The sequence below is a fragment of the Leuciscus leuciscus genome (genome assembly GCF_965113295.1).
Source record: "Leuciscus leuciscus genome assembly, chromosome: 5".
Classification (NCBI taxonomy): domain Eukaryota; kingdom Metazoa; phylum Chordata; class Actinopteri; order Cypriniformes; family Leuciscidae; genus Leuciscus; species Leuciscus leuciscus.
The window spans coordinates 47734091-47753149 of record NC_138729.1 but is presented as its reverse complement, the minus strand read 5'-3'; the positions used below and the strand labels follow the sequence as shown (position 1 = coordinate 47753149).

Here is a 19059-nt window from a genome sequence, read left to right as displayed (position 1 = left end):
AGCTTCAGGGGATTTACTGACAAAGAAAATATTACTGCACTTTCTTGCATACAGATTTCTCAATGCCATTACACGCAATGCAACGCCCAAAGGCAAAAATGATCAAAGAAAAACAGAGTGGTTTATCTGGATTTATTGTCTATAATAATACAGAGTGCACAATATTCTGTTAGTGTATTAGCAGAGTATAAAGAGCTCAAACGCCTGGATACATCTTTGTTTTTCCTTACACGTGTTTACACACACTCATATAGTGTTTCTAATGAAATTATTCAACATTCAAAGTTTATCTTTCCCCTCTCTGAACACTGAATGTGGAATCCGTCATGCATGCAAAGGCAACATTATTGTAATATTAATTAGTAATTATTAACTTGGTGCAATATTCCCATCTGATGATCTTCATGCTCAAGAAAAAAGCTTATTTACAATAGTGTTAACATATTTACATTAATGCCTCATGCTTGACGTGACATCCCCCTGATCTCTCATCTTGATCGCATACGGAAGTTGCTCAAATCTGATATAGATATTTATCAGATATATATCAGATTTGTCTCACATTCTCTCTGTAGTGTAGCCTTTGAGATGATGTTGTCAGAATATATATCATTAACTCATTTTCCATTTTTACTGCTATTAACAGGCTCATCTGGGCTATAAAATCCCCCCAGCTAAGGCTTTCTATGCATATTCTTGAACAGTTAAAAAAAACATTTATATAGACAATGACATTTGTGCATTTCACATTCATTCAAGCAAATAAAAAAATAAACATTAGTAGGCTTATCTCTACGTACAACGGCAAAAATGACATATTAGTAACTAATTATTCCAACGTAATAAAATCTTTCACAGTAGTGTTTAAAGCTTAAGCAACAGTAGATGCTGACCTATCCCATAATATTTCATAATCTTGCTCCTAATTATGATCATATAATGCCCTTTCAATCACATGCCTCATTAGGAGTTTAATAACTGCTATCTGAAGTTCTTTAAAGTCGACAAGAAAGTGCATCGCAACCCATTTTACTTCCGTTTCATGATGTTTCAGAGGGAAACTAGAAAAAAAAAAATGAAGGCGGGGCTTGATTTTATCTAATAGACACTGATTGGATGGTGAAAAGTGGGTATTTCATCACTGTAAAAAAAAATTACATCCCCAAGTCAAAAATTTCAAGTGACCGATAACATCTAAATTTTTCAATTAGTCTGACGTATTATTTCTCATTGAGCCAATGTTAACAGACTATTGCAACAAGAATTTCACTTGGGCCAATTGAAAAATTTAGATGTTATCGGTCACTTGAAATTTTTGATTTGGGAGGGTTAGAAATTGTTTACAGTGATGGAAGAAAAGAATCAGGCATGAATTGAACTATTGTTTCAGAGGTGGAGCACCTTATTAAAATCTAAATCACAACAGCGCCATGGATTAAGAAAGTAAACAGGGTCGCTTTTGATTTCTTGTCGACTTTTCCCATTCAGGCTCAGTGTAGCGACATCATGACAAGCGTCATGTTGTCCTGATGTGACGTATCTGTTGTTCTGACTGCTGCACAAGAATTTGGAGGACTAGCGATATGCACAGTGCTCAGGAAAAGGCCTTCACAGTAACGTTAAACACATAGCTCCCATATGTCTGTATGTTAGAATAGCAGGTTGCTCTGATGTCGGTAAGGCCAGTTAAAGTGATTTACCCTGTGGTGGTAACCCATCCTAATGATGAGGAAACTGCTCTGAGAGAAGGTGCTGTTCTTTGGAAATAATATGACTAAGCTCCTGAGGCACTGTGGTCATGTGGAAACAAGCGGGGGTGTATCCTGGACAGACGCATCTACAACCGGACATACGATAACACTTGGTTGAGTTTATACTGGGAGATGCAATGCATGTGTGAGAGTTGAAGTGAGTCGTATTCAAGGACATTTGGGTTTGAAATACAAATACAAAGTATGCATATTCATAAAACTGAAAAAGGGCTTCACATCTTGTACGGATAATGCCAATTTCAAATGTTGCTGACCTTTGGAAAGCAAAAATGAAAACTTGGACTAGAAGAGTCCAATATCCTACAATCTGGATTATTAAACCAATAGCAGAGATTTTTCGGTAACACTTTACAATGAGGTTTACTACATCATGAACTAAGAATGAACAATACTTCTACAGCATTTATTAATCTTTGTTAATGTTAATTTCAGCATTTACTAATACATTATTAAAATCAAAAGTTGTATTTGTTAAAATTAGTTAATGCACTGTGAACTAACATGAACAGCTGGATTTGTATTAACTTACATTAACAAAGATGAACAAATACAGTAACAAATGTATTGCTCATTGTTAGTTCATGTTAGTTAATATATTAACTAATGCTAACAAATGAAACATTGTAAAATGTTACCAATTTTTCTTTAAAAACAAAATCTAAATAAACCAAATATGGCCTAGTGTGATTATCAATTTGCAAATGTAAAGGCTGTTTGGTAACAAAAAGTAAACCATGTGGTTTTCTGCCAAAATAAAAGCATGTTGGTTTAACGTTTGAAAATAAAGAAATTAAGACATCCATAACTAAAGTATTGTAATTTTAAAGTTGTACTGTAAAAAATAAAAAATAAAATTTTGTTTTTATTTTAGAGTGAAATATTACATTAGTGTAATATTTCTTATTTTGTTTAATGTTATAGTTAGTAGTAGTAATAATAATAGTTATTATTTATTATAAATTTTCAATAAAATTAATACTATTATTAGTCACATTGCTATACAATTACAAAATGTTTGGCCAAACTGTGAAGGCCTACAAACAAGCATAGCAAATCTGGATCTTTTTTTTTTTTAACCTCTAAACAAAAATACACAGAACTAACTAGCTGCACTACATCATTAAGCAACACTGAGTGTGTTTACATTCATTTTACACCGATGAAGCCGGCAGTGTAAGATCATGTGAACACTTCAACTGTGTTCCTTAATCAGGGAAACGTCATAAAGGGTTAAAGCAAAACCCGAGACGCACGTTTCCCCATTCTGCTTTTCCTTTTTTTCTGTCAGCTTATTCAAGGCGCACATATCGGTTTACATCTACATCGAGACTGGAGAAAAAGTAGCTTGAGGCTACATAATTTTTTTTTTTTAAATCACCTGAAAATGGTGCAGCCTCCAAGAATGCATTGGTTTTGATCATTTGAAATGCAAATCAACATGTTTTACCGGTCCTCCTACATTTGACTGCTACAAAACTGTTAAATCAAGAATAAAAAAAGAGCAGTGAAATGTTGTGCACAAGGGTGTAGATTTACAGCGATCACACCAAACACACTGCAGAAAGAGGCACGAACACTGTTTGAATGAACGAAAGCGGCGTTCCAAGGGGTAAACGTCATACTGCTCCGAGCGAGCGGAAGGAGATACGGCCACCTTCAGCTCTTCAGTAGTACTTCACCTCTCTGGCCAGTAACACAAGTCCTTGAGAAACAGTAGTGATGTTGATTACATAATTGTGAACGATTTCCAGTAAGGGCACGAAGTCTAAAACGAACCGAAAACATCTCCGTAAAAGGTGAACGGCACAAACTAACGTGAAAACATATGTGAAGTAGTGCGTTCTCAGGATTTTCCCGAGAGAAAACTGTGGAACCAGGTGCTGGAAGGCTGTGGTTTCTCCTCAGAGGATTCTGGAAGAAGGAACTGGGATGATGTGACCGACGTAGGGCTGCCAAGCGAACCACTTAAGTTTTCCGCCTCCGGAGAATCCAGCTGCCAGGAACACTGGGGTTTATAGCCTGTATTCAAGCTGTCGTCTTGGAAGTCGGCCTCAAACTCGCCTTGGGGCTCGGCTGGATCCGCGGCGGACTGCATTTGAGGCCTGTAACCTCCACCGTCACACACACCCTGTGAAGAGCTCGGGCTCTGGATGCCTGTGTAGGTGACTTCAGTCTGTGTGGAGCCCACGGAGGCGGTCGAGGAACCAGAGGAGTCTGAGACGTGGTTACTGTGGGAGCCGTCACCGACAACCTGGTTGTAATACCTCAGGAGGGCCGGTTCGTCGGAGTCTGTGTCTACCTCGATGTTGTCGTTCTCAAACTCCTCCTCTTCCTCTGGTACCGGGACCAGACCCTTCTTACGGAAATCCCACTCTGGACTCTCCACAATCTGGACCAGACTGTGGGGAGAGGGCTTCACATCCAGAGGACCCTAAACACAAACAACAGCAATTTCAGGAATCATTCATGTTCGTAGCACAACGTTATTAGCAATAGTAATCGTGATTATGGTTAAATTGAGAATAATGATTTTTTTGTTTCAAACAGAGATCACAATTCTCTCACGATTCTAAACAGACAACTAAACAAAATAACATGCAACTTACTAGAGGTTCTGACAAAATGTTTATTACTGCGGATTAAAATGTTTATCAATCTGAATCAATTATAAAAAAATAAATTAAAAAACGTTTGATTGAATGATTCAATGACTCACTCATAAATACTTCAAAAACACTGACTAATCCAATAATGAAACAAGTGAACGCATCTCTTGAATGAATGATTCAATGTCAAACATTAAAGGGTTAGTTCACCCAAAAATGAAAATTCTGTCAGCAATTACTCACCCTCATGTTGTTCCAACCCCGTAAGACTTTCGTTCATCTTCGGAACACAAATTAAGATATTTTTTAATTAAATCTGAGAGCTGTCTCACTCCTTCATAGGCTTCTAAGACACTATAACTTGCTGGCCCAGAAAATGCATTAAAGAGATCGTTAATATAGTCCAAGTGACTACAGTGGCTCAATCTTAAGTTTACAAAGCGACGAGAATACTTTTTGTGCGCAAAACAAAACAAAAATAACAACTTTATTCCACTATTCATTTCCTTCTCTCTGGGCCTCGAGTTTTTTCACGTAGTGTAACTGCGTAGCGCTTCTGTGTTGCACGTCACACGCATCACACACATGACCAGCGTCGGCCAATAGTGAGCCTACGTGTGACGTACAACACAGACGCGCTGCGCTAAAACACTACGTGAACTAACTCGAGACCCAGAGAGAAGGAAATGAATAGTGGAATAAAGTCGGTATTTTTGTTTGTTTTTGCGCACAAAAAGTATTCTCGTCGCTTTATAAACTTAAGATTGAGCCACTGTAGTCACATGGACTATATTAACGATGTCTTTAATGCATATAACGTCTTTAGAAGCCTATGGAGGAGTGAGACAGCTCTCAGATTTAATCAAAAATATCTTAATTTGTGTTCTGAAGATGAACGAAGGTCTTACGGGGTTGGAACAACATGAGGGTGAGTAATTACTGACAGAATTTTCATTTTTGGGTGAACTAACCCTTTAAGTTTCCACCTACTGGTGTAATGATGTAATTGTTGTTTGAATCGCCAAGTAACTTTCAAAAGGTGATTTGCTCTACTTTGATCGCTACCGTAGACATCAGTGTTTATATCTGAACTATAAACTTTTATCCCAGTACTTCTGTGATAATATGAATATTTGTAACACAGAAATCATGAAACTGTGTGGTTGCAAAGACTGTTGAAAGATAACTGCTCTCTCCGGCTCAGCGGCAGTGCGAAGCTCCGCGAAACATAGATTTGAATGTTCTGGTGTGATTTTGTCAAAGGTTATATAGACACTGGCGAATCACTGACATTTAAGAATGAGATTGCGTTTGTGTTTAAATCAAGATATGATTCAATGCCAAACACCACTAAAAACTCTTTTACCGGTGGGGACGACCAGTCTCCAGATACTTTAGGTCCAGGAATTTCAGGATAGAAAGCTTTCTTTACCCTGGAATTAAATAAATAACACACACTCATTAAGAAAACACGTTAATAACTGATTTACATCTGTGTTGTTTTCGTTAAAAAACACAACAAAATGACTAAAACCGACAAAAATTCTAATTAATGTACCAATTAATGTAATCCAAATACTAAAATACACTGTATTAGTATATTAACATTACCAAAATAACACTGACTGATCAGTAAGACTGAAAGAACAGCTGTCTGTTGTAGCAAACATTTCTGTAGGTCAAAAATGATTTGATAAAGTGGATTTATGAAATGATTTAACATTAACACCACATGAATAAAGTCGTACCACTCTCTCTTCTTGTAGCAGCAGATGCTGATGAGGATGAGACAGCAGAACATGGCTGCCAACGGCACAAGAATTCCAACAAACAGCATGTCGGCCGCTGGATGAACAGAGAAAACGAGAGGTTTAGGAGAAGGACATAATCTTGTGTTATCTGCAATATCTGAATTTATTAGTTGTTCTATTTAAGCAGTTCAGATATCCCAACAAATGCTGGCATTGATACTAAGTAAGGCTGCAGATTAATGGCAGAATCTCTGAATGAGCATCACAATGTCTTACTGTCCATCTCCATTTTAATGGCCACAGTCGACCCCGTGTCCTCCCCAACTGAAGTGTAGGCCTTCACTATGAACTTGTGCGAGCTCAGAGGCAAACCCTTCACCCTGTATGAGCGCACCTCAGGATCAGAGATGTTAGCTAGGAGCACAACCACATGAGACAAGTATTAAAATATATAACAAAAGATTAAAAAAAAAAGTTTTATTTTTGTTAAAATACATTATAGACAGACTGTCAGGCCAAATCCAATTTGTGCATAACCAACTGAAATCCGATCAGATTTAGTTTGAATGGCAAAAACAAAACAAAAATCACATGAAATGCGATTTTTTTTCAAATTCATTTTGAGCTTTGGATAATGTAATATAATTATCCAAAGTCTCGCATGGAAGTTTTAATTTGAAACAAGAGGCCAAATTCATGTTTTGGCAAACTTTCCATTGTCCAGTTAGTCATTTTGCTTGCACTATAATGTAATAATAAAGCATTTCTGTTCTCATCAGAAGATGTTTTTTCTACTCACAAATGTGTGAAAGTGCTTACCAACGAGATCCAGACGTGCAGCATTTGCCAGGTAGATGGTGTATCCGCGTATGAAGCCTCGCTGCTGTTCCATCGCGGCAGCTTTCCAAGACAACAGCACGTCCGAGCCAGTTTGATTGGCTGATAGTTCACCAACTGGCTCTGCAGGAACTACAGAAGATCGAACGAGAGAAGCAAAAAGATATCATACAAGTAAGCAACAATATGTAACGTCCCAATAAGTGGGTTAGGTTCATTTCTGTTTATTTATTTTTTAGATATCACCCAAGCAAATGGCTCCGTTAACTACATTACAAGCTTCTTTTAATGTTTATTTGAAGGTATAGAAATGGTTACTACATGTATATTGTGCCATCATTTTTGTTATTAATGTAAATTGGCAAAGTTAGCACTACTATTGTACATGTGTTCCCTGTATAAAGAAAGTATAAAAATAAAGAGTTTTAAAATAAATTATTAACACACAAATAGTCAAAAACAAAGCAATTCTAGACAGTGAGATTATGCATAAATCAGTGAGTATCATTAGTAGCAGCGGTTTAAGTCATTTAAGACCACATGAAACCAAAAGTTTTGTGGATCTTCATTCATGTCAGTAAGCTTAGAGGAGTTCGATAATGATATGCAAGCATACTTGACTTAATGTTGACTAAATAAAGTTGCAGATACACATATTTAAATACAAGCACGCACAAGGGTGTCTACTAATTTGAGTCCGACTAAGCTATATATATATATATATATATATATATATATATATATATATATATATATATATATATATATATATATATATATATATATCTTGATTCCTTTCAGTTAAGCGACATATAGTATATTCTTCCCCAAACCTCAAATGTGGTTGGAATTTGCTCCTTTCATGCATGATACAACCTTACAAGTGATTTTTCCAGGCTCTAACATAAACTATATGAAAAGAAACGGGTGGGCTATTTTATATGTCCTGCCCCACCTTCCTGAAGGTAAACCTGTGCTTGTTAAACCATTGCATGGGTTATTTAAACTAGCGGTTAACCAAAAAATAACCAGATGCTATTTTGCATCAGTAAAAAAAAGTCAAAAGCCAATTCACACAAACTTCCCATAAAATTGGTGAATTAACGTTTCCAGTAAAGGCGTGAATATGCTATTCACACAAGCATCGGCTGTCTGTGTTTTACATAAATTACATAATGCTGCCATTCACATGCCTGCACAAAAAGTTGAAAGATTTGCCAGCATTTTATCAACAAGTCACACAGGACTTCTTAGTGGAAAAATGTTGTCGAAATTTACGGGCAAAGGCTGTATGTGTGAAAGCTCTTTATGAGCGGTGAAAAGCAATGGTTCTCTTACTCATTTCCTGCGAGTATCCGTGCCATCTCTGCAGCAGCGAAGCAGGGCCAGCTGAGAGAACATACACTGATACGGTGTACCTCACTCCTTCCTCCAGAGAGTCTGAAATCAGCAGAGACTCATCAATCAACCAGGCGCATGGAAAAAAACATTCAGGTGTGGTGTAAACAAAGCATGAAGAAATTCAAATTCCAGTCAATTTTCCACAGTGTATTTAGACACTCAAGTCACACATTTTAAAAAATGAATACCATTGCATCAGAAATAACAAAATATCAAACCATCTGGCATGTATGTGAGAAAAGTTAAATAAAGGATCCAGTCAAAACACCTCCTTTCTAAGAGCCTGCTCTGATTGGTCAGATGGCCCAGTCTGTTGTGATTGGTCAAACACTTACAGCATGCGTCGGACACTAAACGCCTGTTACTAGGGGTGTAACGATACACAAAACTGACGGTTCGGTACGTCCCACGGTTTTGACGTCTCGGTTCGGTTCGGTTCGGTTCATTTAGGTGGAGTGGGGGGTTTAGAAAACTAAAATTGCTTGTTTTTTTTGTTAAACAGTGCTTTAATGAACAAATTGTGTCCTTGTCTTTAAATTAATTCAATTACAAGTAAACGTTTCGCAAGGATAAAAAAAATCATCTGCTAATGCTGTAAACTATATAGGAGCCCTTACTTGCACATTACTATAACATTAAAGCGTAACAACAGAGCCTAGACTTTTAGCCTAAATTCAGTTGCTATTTATTTTTAGATATAATAATAATCAACACTCAAGTAACAAATTGTATGAAAACATGTAAACTGCACATAAGGCAGTTTTTACATTAACATTTTTACTCTAATTTATTATTGAAATATAATAATTTACACAGTTGCTGTCATTTTCATGACAGATATTTTAAACATACATTAAATAATCAAGATATCATTAACAGGTTAAGTAAAATATAATATATAGGCTAATATAGTGCATTTATTTAGTGAAAGAGTTCATTTCCTTAGCAAACCAACAAGCTGTGGACACTGAATGACTTGCCTGAGGTAAATAAAGCTATGTGAAAAACTAAGCGTTTTATTGACGTATTTCCGCTGTTGAAACACTGACTGAGCGATTACACGAGTTATGATGCCTTTCAGTAAGTATACTGTATCTTTCAACATACCTTCAGGTGTCCATTCATGTTTATTCTGTAACTGAGGAAGAGAATCGCGTTTACTCGCGCTCCGCGCTGCCGCTTTAAATGAGGAGTCACGCCACATCAAAGAGCGCCAAAACGACATTTAATGTTTGAATTTCGTGATCAAATAGACAGAATTTGAAAGATTACACCTGGCTTATTATCGAATGTAACAAAACACTGAGCTTATTGCGATTAAATGTGGTTAATGGTGGTTAGGCAACGCTGTATTCGTTGTGTACACATAAGACATGAGGTGAGGTCCAATGAGCCGGGACAGCAGGGGGCGGGGCGGGCGTGTTCGGTACGCCATGAGAGTATCGCGATTCGTATCGTGGGTGGTGTATCGCGGTTTTTCGGTTCGGTTCGAATATCGTTACACCCCTACCTGTTACCATATGTGAGTTTCAGCTCCTGGGCTTACTCAGCACTTGTAAACACAGTGATGTGAACAGTAACAATGTTGTCTATGTTCGTGGGCAGCCAATGAAGGCCATAGCTGGGCATTATGCAAATTTGCTACAAACCAGTATAGGTTCAAGAAGGCTGGAATTACTGACGACTCGTCTCAGGGAGTTCAGAATCGGTTCTTTTGGGAGACAATAACTCCATTTATCCTGCACAAACTGCTATATAAAAGTTAATATCTGAAAAGAAAACATACTAGGGGCACTTTAATGAGATGAACACTAAACCTGTGGTTCTCTGCTAGGACACCCGTGTGAGCTTGAGAAGAACTGACCTCATATATCCACTAAAAAAATCCCCCAAAACAGCCGTTTCAAATATATTGAGTCAGTGAAGAGAAAATATCCTACAGCATTTGAGGGAAGATGGTTTGGTATTTTATTATCTGCCATGCAGACATTTTTAAGTGTACAAATACTTTTAGGGATCAATGTATTTAATAAAAGAACAGGAAATTAAAAAGAAAACTTCAATAGATGAGTCACTTGTAGATTCATTTAAAGGACTCACCTGGCTTCACAGTGAAGCTGGTGTCTGATTCTGGAACTTTCTCCCAGTTAACCGGGCACAGGTCACGGCAGCCGGTCGGCACCCACTCCACCACGTACCCTCCGCTGGCATTGGCGTTAGGCTGCCAGGAGAGGTCAAACGACTCATTTGTGCCAAGCAGCTCAGACACAGACAGCTGGGAATCTACAGGACAAATGATCAAATGTCAATGGATTAAAACAGTTAATTGCATTATACAGCAATCAGTGCTGAAGTGCCACTCAGAAAAGCGTAATTAATTAGAATTAATTTGATAAGGCACATGACATGTAGGGAAAACAATATGTATAATCAAATTAACAATTCATTCCCTCATTTTAAGATTTAAATCGTTCACACAATAGAATAATTTATTCCCTTGAGTTACTAAATCATGACCACAAATGTAATCATTTGTTCCCTTGTTAAATCAAAACGAGAGAACAGATTAATAAGTCCTGGGAACAAATTCTTAATTCGTGGCCACGATATATATTTTTTTTTGTCCGTATGTCATGAGCTGGGGCTCCATAATTAAAAAATATTTTTATTTAATTTATACATAAAATAGCTATAAAGGCCTTTTTGGGGATATTTTTCACACAGAATAGACTGAAACAGTTTTAATGTCAAACTAGCCATGTTAAATGTTTTTAAAATATAAAAATAATAATATTAATAAAAATGTGTGTGTGTGTGTGTGTGTGTGTGTATATATTTATGAAGAGTTCAGATGCAAAAGCCTCTAAGTGCCATCTGAAATTTTCTTCTAGAATTATCATTTTTATCAAGCTCGTATATTTAAGTTCAGTAATTTCACTTAAATTACAATTAATAGGTAATTTTCATTGCCATTTAAGTGAAATTACTGAACTTAAATATACGAGCTTGATAAAAATGATCATTCTAGAAGAAAATTTCAGATGGCACTTAGAGGCTTTTGCATCTGAACTCTTCATATATACATATATATGTATACATACATAACATACATACACACACACACACACACACACACATAATATTAATATATTTACATTTTTAAATATTAATACTTTTATTTGACTAAAGTTTTTTAGGTGTGGTAAAATGATACACAAAACATTTGAATCATCTGGTATCTGAGGAAATGTCCCAGGCTCCCTCTACCTGCTCTGTATGCTGGTGTGGTCACAGCGGAAGGCTGAGAGAGACCAGCTGGGTTCTGTGCTGCCACGGCAACGGTGATGTCACTGCCGTTGTTAAGGATGACGGGATGGTTTAATCTCTCGGGAGGAAGAGAAACCGATGTCCACCCGTCTCCCTCTGCTGAGCTCTGAGAGACCTTGTAGCCGACTAATGCACCGTGACTTTTCCTCACAGACAGCGGCTGAATGGAAAGAGTCAGATGGCACCATGTTTACTTCTTAGAAGAATAACACATTATTCCGTTTTTTGACATAATCTGCGTTTCATATCCTTGATTATGACGAATGTAAAACAATGTTTTTTCCTACTTTCCAAAAAACACGTCCTGTGTTAATGCTGTCCATCCAGAGCCAGACATCAAGAGCATCAGGACCTGAAAATGAACAGACTTTGTTATAGATCTTTAGAAACTTAATATACAATAAACATTAAAATAACAGGAAATGATGTAGAAAAGCAGGGTAAACAATTAGGAAAATGACACCGTGTTTTAGAGCATGTGAGTGATTACTGCCCTGTCATATGTGGTGACTAAGAAACAGACAAAGTAGACTATATCATTTCTGATTTATTATTTAATTTTCTGCAAGTTATTTTAACCACTCACGGTCCATTTTTGTGTGTATGCTGTAGGGGGCGCTCTCATCCCCCCACTTCCAGAAAGCTTGCTTGGATCCGCAGCGCACAGTCACAGTGTAGTCCACATCTGGCCACAAGTCCTCCAGCATCACAGATGACAAACCTGTGCCACTGTAGTTACGCTAAAGACACACAGAGAGAAATATCAGCCCATCAGTTAGAAATCAGTAGCCATTTTTAAATATTATATAGTCCTACATGAATGGTTAAACTGATTTAAAAAACATCATTGCCAAGGTGGCTTGAGTAATAAGAACGGGGAAAACACAGAAGGAAAAGTAACCCAAAACTATTCTGTTATAATTTATTCCACTCTCATGTCTTCTTTTAAACACAATTTTGTTTTCAATATTTTGCAGAAAATATTGAAAAGCATGAATAACAATAACAATATATTATATGCATGCACACCATAATGTTTATGTGAGGAACAAATTGAAATACAAGTCATTATTCACAGACAATTGTTCATTTAAAAAAATGCACATGCGCATATTAAATTTGGCTGAGGTGAATTATTAAAACTTTAAAGCTATTGTATGACTTTAGGCGATTTAGGCTTTAATGGTGTTTTATAGTAATTTCTTTTAGCTTTTTGAGGACAAGCATTATGCACCTCACTCACATTTTGGTTTTGTCTTGTTTAGTCATCATTTTCTCAACACCTTGACATAAAAGCTGTGTTTTTTTCCTTGAGTAAATGATGCCAGAATTTACATTTTGGGGTAAACTACCCTTTTAACTCCCAAGACCACACAAAAAGCAAGCAGGATTCTGGGAGCTGAAATCTGAGCAGTGAACTTACTGTGCTGGAAAGTTCATGGCCGATGAGCTTCAGCTGGCACAGCATCTCCAGCTTTTTATACGCCGCCACAGGCCAGCTCCACTTCAGTGTGGCCTTCCACGCCTCGACAACCGCTGTCACGTTTGCTGGAGCCAACAGATGTACTGGAAGAGAGACAACAGCGTCAGAGAAGAGTTCTCACTCGTGAGAATATTAAGACACAGTCGCTTGGACTCTATTTATAATGCAGATATTCTCGATTAAAAGGGGAACGTATTGAAAATGTGGTACCGCGGTCAGCGAGTTGGGCAGAGTCAGTAAGCCGAACTGTTCCAAGAGGATTTCGAGCCACCAGAGTCCAGTTCTCCTCCCAGACCTTCGAGCTACACAACCAGGTCTTCCCTTCATTAGCCTCCAAACAGTCCCTGCGGATAAAAACTAGACGTTCATTCATTCAGACAGGAAATGGTGCAATAATTAAATTAGAACATTAATGTAATTCTTGAATCTGCAGTAATGATATGCAGGACATACGTTAATAGCAGCAAATCATCATATTAGAATAATTTCTGAAGGATCATGTGACACTGGAGACTGGAGTAATGATGCTGAAAATTCAGCTTTGCACCACAGGAATAAATTACCTTTTAAAATATATTACAATAGAAAATATATAGAAGTTTTTACTGTATTTTTGATCAAATAAATGCAGCCTTGGTGAGCAGAAGAGACTTCTTAAAAAAAAAAAAACTGAATCGACCCTAAACTTTTGTATGTCAGTGCATGTAACATTTATTAATACAAATAATTATCATCATTATTAAATAATATATATTTAGAAATATTCATATGTAATATATATACACATCAGACAAGAACTAATGGAATTCCTTGATTAGCAGTAAATATATACATGACACAAGTATCCTTTTCCATCTCATTTAATGTGGTTTGCTGTTTGGTGATCTTTTTATGTTCCAAGGACATTACGGTCCCGAGCGCCAAATGCTATAGTGTGGTCAGAGTGGTTCTTGTGTAGTGTGTTTCTTGCCTTCCATTAAGGGTGTAGTTAGTGTGGTTGATCTTTCTTTTCAAGTGAGTGTCTCGTCCTTTCTTCCAAGAACATTCTGCGGATGCCAGGTCCCGCGTCTCGCAGACCAACCCCTCATCGCCCGGCGGATCTGCAGCAATTACATACAACAAAAGCCACATGAAGTCGCTCTTTAACACTGCACACTGCACAGCAATCATCCAGTGCTAGTCATTATGCTAAAAATGAACACTCAGATCTTCCTGTTTTCTGAAATTGTATGTGTATTTCACAGTCGTGGATATATATGTTTATTGAGTTTATATATCATGATATTTTGGCAAACCACTAATTAAGATAAATATCTAGGTGAAAAATAAATAAATACAGCCACAGTCAACCATATAGCATTTTACATATTTTACATATAAAACATTTAAAAAAACATTTAATTATATATATTTTTTTTAATTCATCAAAGAATCCTGATTTTTTTTTTTTATCACAGTTTCCATAAAAATATTAAGCAGCACAACTGTTTTTCAACTGATGATAAGAAATGTTTCTTGAGCAGAAAATCAGCATATTACAATGATTTCTGAAGAATCATGTGACAGTGAAGACTGGAGTAAAATATTTTTAATAGAAAACTTATTTTAATTATCATATTTCAGTATGTTTTATCAAATAAATGCAGCTTTGGTGAGCAATAAGAGACTTATTTCAAAAACATTAGCCCTAACATAAACTTTTGAATGGTATGCATGTATAATTATAAATATTTAATACACATTTCTTAATTATTTCTTATATATTGATGAATTATACTCACAGCCTACAAACACCACAGCTCCAGTGAGGGTCAACATTGGGGAACAGCAGACCACATTTGTGCCGGTCTTGGCAGACGCTGGCTGGTTGGTTACGGTGATGGCGTAAGTTCTTCTGCTCAGACGTGTGGCGCTCATCGTCTGACCCTTGTACAATATTTCTTTGAAATTTAACTTTTCCTTAACAATACAGCAGAATGTCATATTACTGCCCACGGGAACCACCTTATCCTGGGGATACATGTAAGAATCAGACTTCTCAGGAATATCCGACCCTGGAGACAAAAGGATGAGGGTAAGGGTGTAAATGGTTTAAATAACAACTTTAACTTTTCTTTAAAGAAGAAATGTTTTCTAGTGCATCCAAAGAGCAACAGCAAAACAGAAAATGTCCTTTTATAGCTTTCAAAACAGCTCCAAGCGCAGAAACAAAACTATCTGGTACAAAATTAGATCACTGCCATTATAATCAACAGATGTGTCTGTCTACATTTAAAAAGGCCAGTTCCTAAATGTGTCACACTGCAAAGCTACTCCAGCAACTTTATTTTCCATGTCTGTCTGAAATAAAACATCTTTAGATCCTAAATATCATATTTGTGAAATACTTAACACATAAAACTCACGGTATAAATTGAAATGACTGAATTAAATGACTTTGAATGCTGAAATAAGTTCTCAAAACAAGGACCACAAAGTGCTAGTATGTTTGTTTGTGGGCTGATTTTGAGAAAGGTTTGCAGATGCCCAGGCCGAGCAGGACCGGTTTCAGGTCCAGCAGCTTTTCGGAAGTGTTTTTTCAGTACCTGGAATGGTCTGAAGGGGGCTCCACTGGCTGACCGACTGCTGGTTTCGTGCTCTGATTTGCACTGAATGAGAAGTGCACTCCAAAGGTGACGGTGAGCGCCAGGTCCAACCACAACGTCCTGTCACAGGATCTGCTTTCACTGCCACCGTCTCCTACAAATTAAAACAATATAAATCACTACATCTGCCAAATGTATTCATGTAAATTGTCTCTCAAATTTGATTAGTTCATGCATTTCCTGAGAATCAAACGCATGATCTAGGTGTTGAAAGCACCATGCTCTACATTATGAAAGTGATAAGCAGTTTTGACCCTTTGATCTTAAAGCCAGCATTCGCAACCCGATTCACTTCCATAATGTGATTCTGAGTGAAACAACATATAGTGATGTTGATTTATAGCATCTGCATTTGATTGGATGGTAAAAGTCAGAATAGAGTGTAACAGTCGGGTTCGGGAAGTAAAAACCCGATTATTTTTTTCCATAAGGGAATTGATTTTTAACAGACCTACTATGAGCTCCAAGATTGTTAAATTCATGGTATAAGATTTTGTTAAAGCAGTCAGCCCACATTTAAACTTTTTTAAAGAATCGTGCTAAACAGCGGAATGGTGAAAACATTACCCATAATTCTGCAAAAAAATTGAAATAAATCTCCATCAATCTAAGAATCGTGACAACTAAGCAAATTTCACCAAAAGAAGTCTTTAGCTCCCTTGAAGCACAGCAAATAATGTAATAGAATTAAACTACTTAAATAATTGTATATTTATTTTCGAATAAACTTAAAATAAATATATTTTGCGCAAGATTTACAATTTGTTGTATAGTATAAGTAACTTCTTTAAATTAATAGTTTCATAATTCCCCATTTTAAATTTGATTGTCATTCTCAATGCTTCATGGACCTGTAGTTCTTTCCCTCATTAAAGCCGGTGAGTACACAGTCTTGTCCCTTTTTGTCTGATATTCAAATACTTTTCTGCTTCGAATCAAAGTTTGTTTGTAATGTTGTGGTTCACCATGAAGCTGATTGGGTTGGTTCATGCCATTGCTTGTAACTCTTAAACAAAGTCTTTTTTAAATCCTTATATAAAAAAAACGAATGGAAAAACACTTCAAGAACTAAGCTGCTGAAAAAGTTTTTTATTGTTATTTGCTATTATCACAGGAAACTCTATGGCTATAAGTTCCTGTGTTAATTATCAGCAATGTATTTAGAAAGGCTGCATTACCTACAACAACAGCTTTTTGGCTATTGGGTTCACATTATTTTCCTTCCTTCCAGCCCCAAAAAATAAAATAAATAATAATAATAATCAGCCCAAATAAAAAAGATGGTTTAGAAGCAAAGGAAGTTTTTTTTTTGATGGCAGATTTGGAATAATGTGCACTGATGAATTGTACTCAATAAGACAACAAGAACTCAAACTATGAAAGTAAACACATAAATTCAGATTTCATGTTGACATGAATATTCTAAAGCAATTACATCAGATGTATCGACAGAGTCTGTGGCATGCCATCGATTACCACAGGAAGCCATTTAGACTCGTCCCTCAGTTAAAAAGGAACGGTAATGCAATTACAATGAAAGGCCAGCAGATATTGTTTTCTGTGGTAATCAACATTGCCTTGATTATTGCTTTATGGGTCTAGAATGCAATAACAATCAATCCAAATAAGCAAAAAATATTTTGCAATATAGACAGACTAACATTAGCCAATAAATTCCAAAACAAGTTAGACATGAATGTAATCGCTATCATAACATGTTGCTCTTAAAGTCACAGTCGGTGTGACTCATAGGATATGGGAAAACATTGAACGGAGAAACTGGTTTGAATGTATTTGCATTTAATCTCTTGTTACTGAAATTAAGGTGGAACCGCATTGTATCATAAAGACCTGGATGTGGCACAAAGGACATGATGTACCAGTAATGATTCCCAGTGCTTAATGGCTCACACCCACATGCATGCATCAACCCTAAAAAACTAAAACACAGATTAACAGTCGACATGACATCCAACGGCAGAGATGTGTGAGAGCGCTTACATTTAGCACCACATTCATGAGCTCGGTGTGGAAAATCTCGATGTCAAAAAGCGATGAGTCACTTTGCCATGACAAAGAAAGAGTCTGTGCAGGTAAATCAGGCTGTAGTGATAAACCACGGGGCACAGGAAGTTCACTCAGACCTGTACAATAACACACACACAGAGAGAGAGAGAGAGAGAGAGAGAGAGAGAGAGAGAGAGAGAGAGAGAGAGAGAGAGAGAGAGAGAGAGAGAGAGAGAGAGAGAGAGAGAGAGAGAGAGAGAGAGAGAGAGAGAGAGAGAGAGAGAGAGAGAGAGAGAGAGAGAGAGAGAGAGACAGAGACAGACACAGAGAGAGAGAGAGAGAGAGAGAGAGAGAGAGAGAGCGAGAGAAGAAATGACATGGGCATTCATTTCAGTTGGTAAATCATAGTAAACCTGTAATGAATTAAACCATATATACACTGAGCAGTTTTTCTATAATCTATAATCACATTGATAATAAATGTTTCTTGAGCAGCTAATCAGCATACTGGAAGGATCATGTGACACTGAACATGGGAGTAAAGAAGCTTTGCTTCACAGGAATAAATTACACTTAGAAGATATTCAAATAGAAAACAGTTATTTGAAGCTGGAAAAATATTTCACAAAATATTTCTCTTTTTCAGAGAATTTTGAATAAAATATGACATTATATTACAGTCCTCATAATTTTGAATGGAATAAAATGTATTGATACATTTTATTGTGGTGTCAAAATCACACTAACACTAAATTTAACCAGTGTTACGACATGTTTTGTTGATGTCATGTAATCCGAGTTTAAACCTAGGGTGACCAGTTTTAATTCTCTAACATGTCCTGATCAATCTGGCTTGGAATTTGATGACACTCACCATTCTGCCCTCGAGAGCGTAAGACCCGAGGCTCAGACACAGAGCCAGAATCACCCAGCCCTGCATACTGACCGAACCAGCACCGCTTTACCGCTTACAGAAAGAGCTGAACACAACCGACACCTGGAGAACACAACCTACGACAAAACACACAAAACATCTGTTTTACAGGACATAAATCAGAGGGTATAACAGCATCTGGGATTGTGATACTGACACAATATTGATTAACAAAAATTGTATTTTCATTTCATAATTAACATCAACCTTTTTTAATTGCACAGACTTTTAGCATTAATCTCAATTTTGCAAAATCAACAGAAAAAATAGGAAATCATACTGTATTAAGATAATGA

The 19059-nt window shown here is 36.8% G+C and overlaps 1 protein-coding gene across 1 annotated transcript; it reads right to left on the bottom strand.

Annotated features, from left to right (window-relative positions):
* Nucleotides 1–117: 117 nt before the first annotated feature.
* lifra (LIF receptor subunit alpha a) lies at nt 118–18840 on the bottom strand. The gene is given in 18 exon segments (XM_082171069.1): nt 118–4203; nt 5745–5811; nt 6127–6223; nt 6406–6543; nt 6949–7098; nt 8305–8406; nt 10468–10650; nt 11635–11854; nt 11982–12046; nt 12281–12434; nt 13118–13260; nt 13388–13521; nt 14148–14277; nt 14959–15231; nt 15763–15916; nt 17824–17966; nt 18704–18724; nt 18727–18840. Coding segments are annotated over 18 exon segments (2805 nt in total). The 5' UTR covers nt 18770–18840; the 3' UTR covers nt 118–3615.
* Nucleotides 18841–19059: the final 219 nt, after the last annotated feature.